The sequence below is a fragment of the Mesitornis unicolor genome, unplaced genomic scaffold, assembly GCF_000695765.1.
Source record: "Mesitornis unicolor isolate BGI_N332 unplaced genomic scaffold, ASM69576v1 scaffold7339, whole genome shotgun sequence".
Classification (NCBI taxonomy): Eukaryota; Metazoa; Chordata; class Aves; order Mesitornithiformes; family Mesitornithidae; genus Mesitornis; species Mesitornis unicolor.
Window position 1 is genome coordinate 8,123 of NW_010207887.1, and position 1,514 is coordinate 9,636.

The window sequence follows — 1,514 nt, forward strand, 5'->3', positions numbered from 1 at the left end:
GGAGGCTGTCAAAGGTGGATAGCAATCTTGGAAGGCCATAGTTAGAATCATGACTGAGCTGTCATTACTTGTGAAGTCTGAGGCCTATCAATAAAGCACTTCCTCTTTAGCCCTGTTTCACAAAATGGGTGAGTCCCAGACTCTCCTCAAAACAGCAGCGGCTGTGATGGGCAGGAGCAGAACACGGTGGCTTAGCTCTGCCAAGGGAAAGGATCTGTGGCACCAATCCCATTGTTGTGGTGGTCGCTGGAGCCATCATTTGTGTGCTTTTCCCAGCACTCGACTCATTTGGACAATTGCAAGAAACCAGTCTGAAAAAATCCAGTTGGTGAATAAGCGGTTGCAGATATCTCTTCCAATAGCCTGCGTACGTGCTGTATTCTGTGTCCCAGATGGTCCCAGTGCTGTTCACGCTGTAGTCCCCCTTCCACCAAAAGATGCAGCCATCTGCACTGTGACACCCAGTGGCTTTCTCACAGGATGAAATGGAGAGTAAGCTGTGCTCTCTGAAGATTTTTGTTAATTCTTAACTCTTCATTTAAGCGGATAAAGGACAATTTGAGAACGCATGTCTGCTGGAATCTCTGTGTTAACTTCTACTCCCTTTGTCAGGTGCTGATCTTTCTGATTACTTTAATTATGGATTCAATGAAGAAACATGGAAAGCTTATTGTGAAAAGCAGCGACGGCTTCAGCTTGGACTGGATCCTGCTCCTCCCATCAGCACTGAAAATAAGATTACAGTAGGTGACATCTTACTCCTGCATATGGCTACCATAAAACTGGGACTTGTTTTTGTGATCACTGGGATGAGAGTATAAGAGCAGACGATACCTTAATATCTGACTATTTGGTGTTCTTTTCAGTGATGAGAAATACCAAAGTGTATTTTTAAAGATTAAATCTCTCTGCTAAAAATCGTTTCCCTATGGAATGAACAGCCCTAGCACCTGTCAGGTTTGAACCACTGCAGTAGCAAGACTTGAGTGAATTTCCAGTTGACTTTGAGGATACCCAAGCCATAGGGGTGTCTGGTTTGAAGATCCTGTGGATGTTGGAGGTGTGGAGAAGAGAGCTGGGCATCTGTGGCCATTTTGCTTGTCAGCGTTAGATTTGTCACTGCCTTTTCTGTTTGGAGACTGCTTTGGCCATCAGCCTTTGCAGAAGTCCATCAGGTGGTCAACAGCTGTTAATCAGAACCTCAGCCAAAAAAGCAATACAGCAAGTATTGCTATCCCCAGTTTTGATTTAAGGACTGCATGAAAAAGGGTATGAGATTATTAAACTTGGAATTCTAACAGGAGACAGAGGACAACAGGCTGAGGCTGGAATAACCATTTAGTTCACAGAAATGCTTCCTTGACTGAAGAACAAGTTGTTTGTTTTCAAGAGCCTTGTGACTGTTCCTGAAGGGAGCCCTTTTCCTTTGCTGAGGGTTGATCCCTTATGCTACATTCAGTTGCAAGTAAGGGCGTTAAAACTGTGTGTTATATATTGCCCTCCACAGGTTCAGC

At 44.3% G+C, this 1,514-nt stretch overlaps 1 protein-coding gene across 1 annotated transcript in view; it reads left to right on the top strand.

Annotated features, from left to right (window-relative positions):
* The window catches only part of LOC104546799 (pre-mRNA 3'-end-processing factor FIP1-like), a gene marked incomplete at its 5' end in the record, with an annotated part of 18,114 nt that overhangs the window by 7,338 nt on the left and 9,262 nt on the right, over nucleotides 1–1,514 (top strand). The window contains one exon of the mRNA XM_010192286.1: nucleotides 613–743. Coding sequence (XP_010190588.1) covers nucleotides 613–743 — 131 coding nt within the window. The remainder of the gene's footprint in view (nucleotides 1–612; nucleotides 744–1,514) is intronic.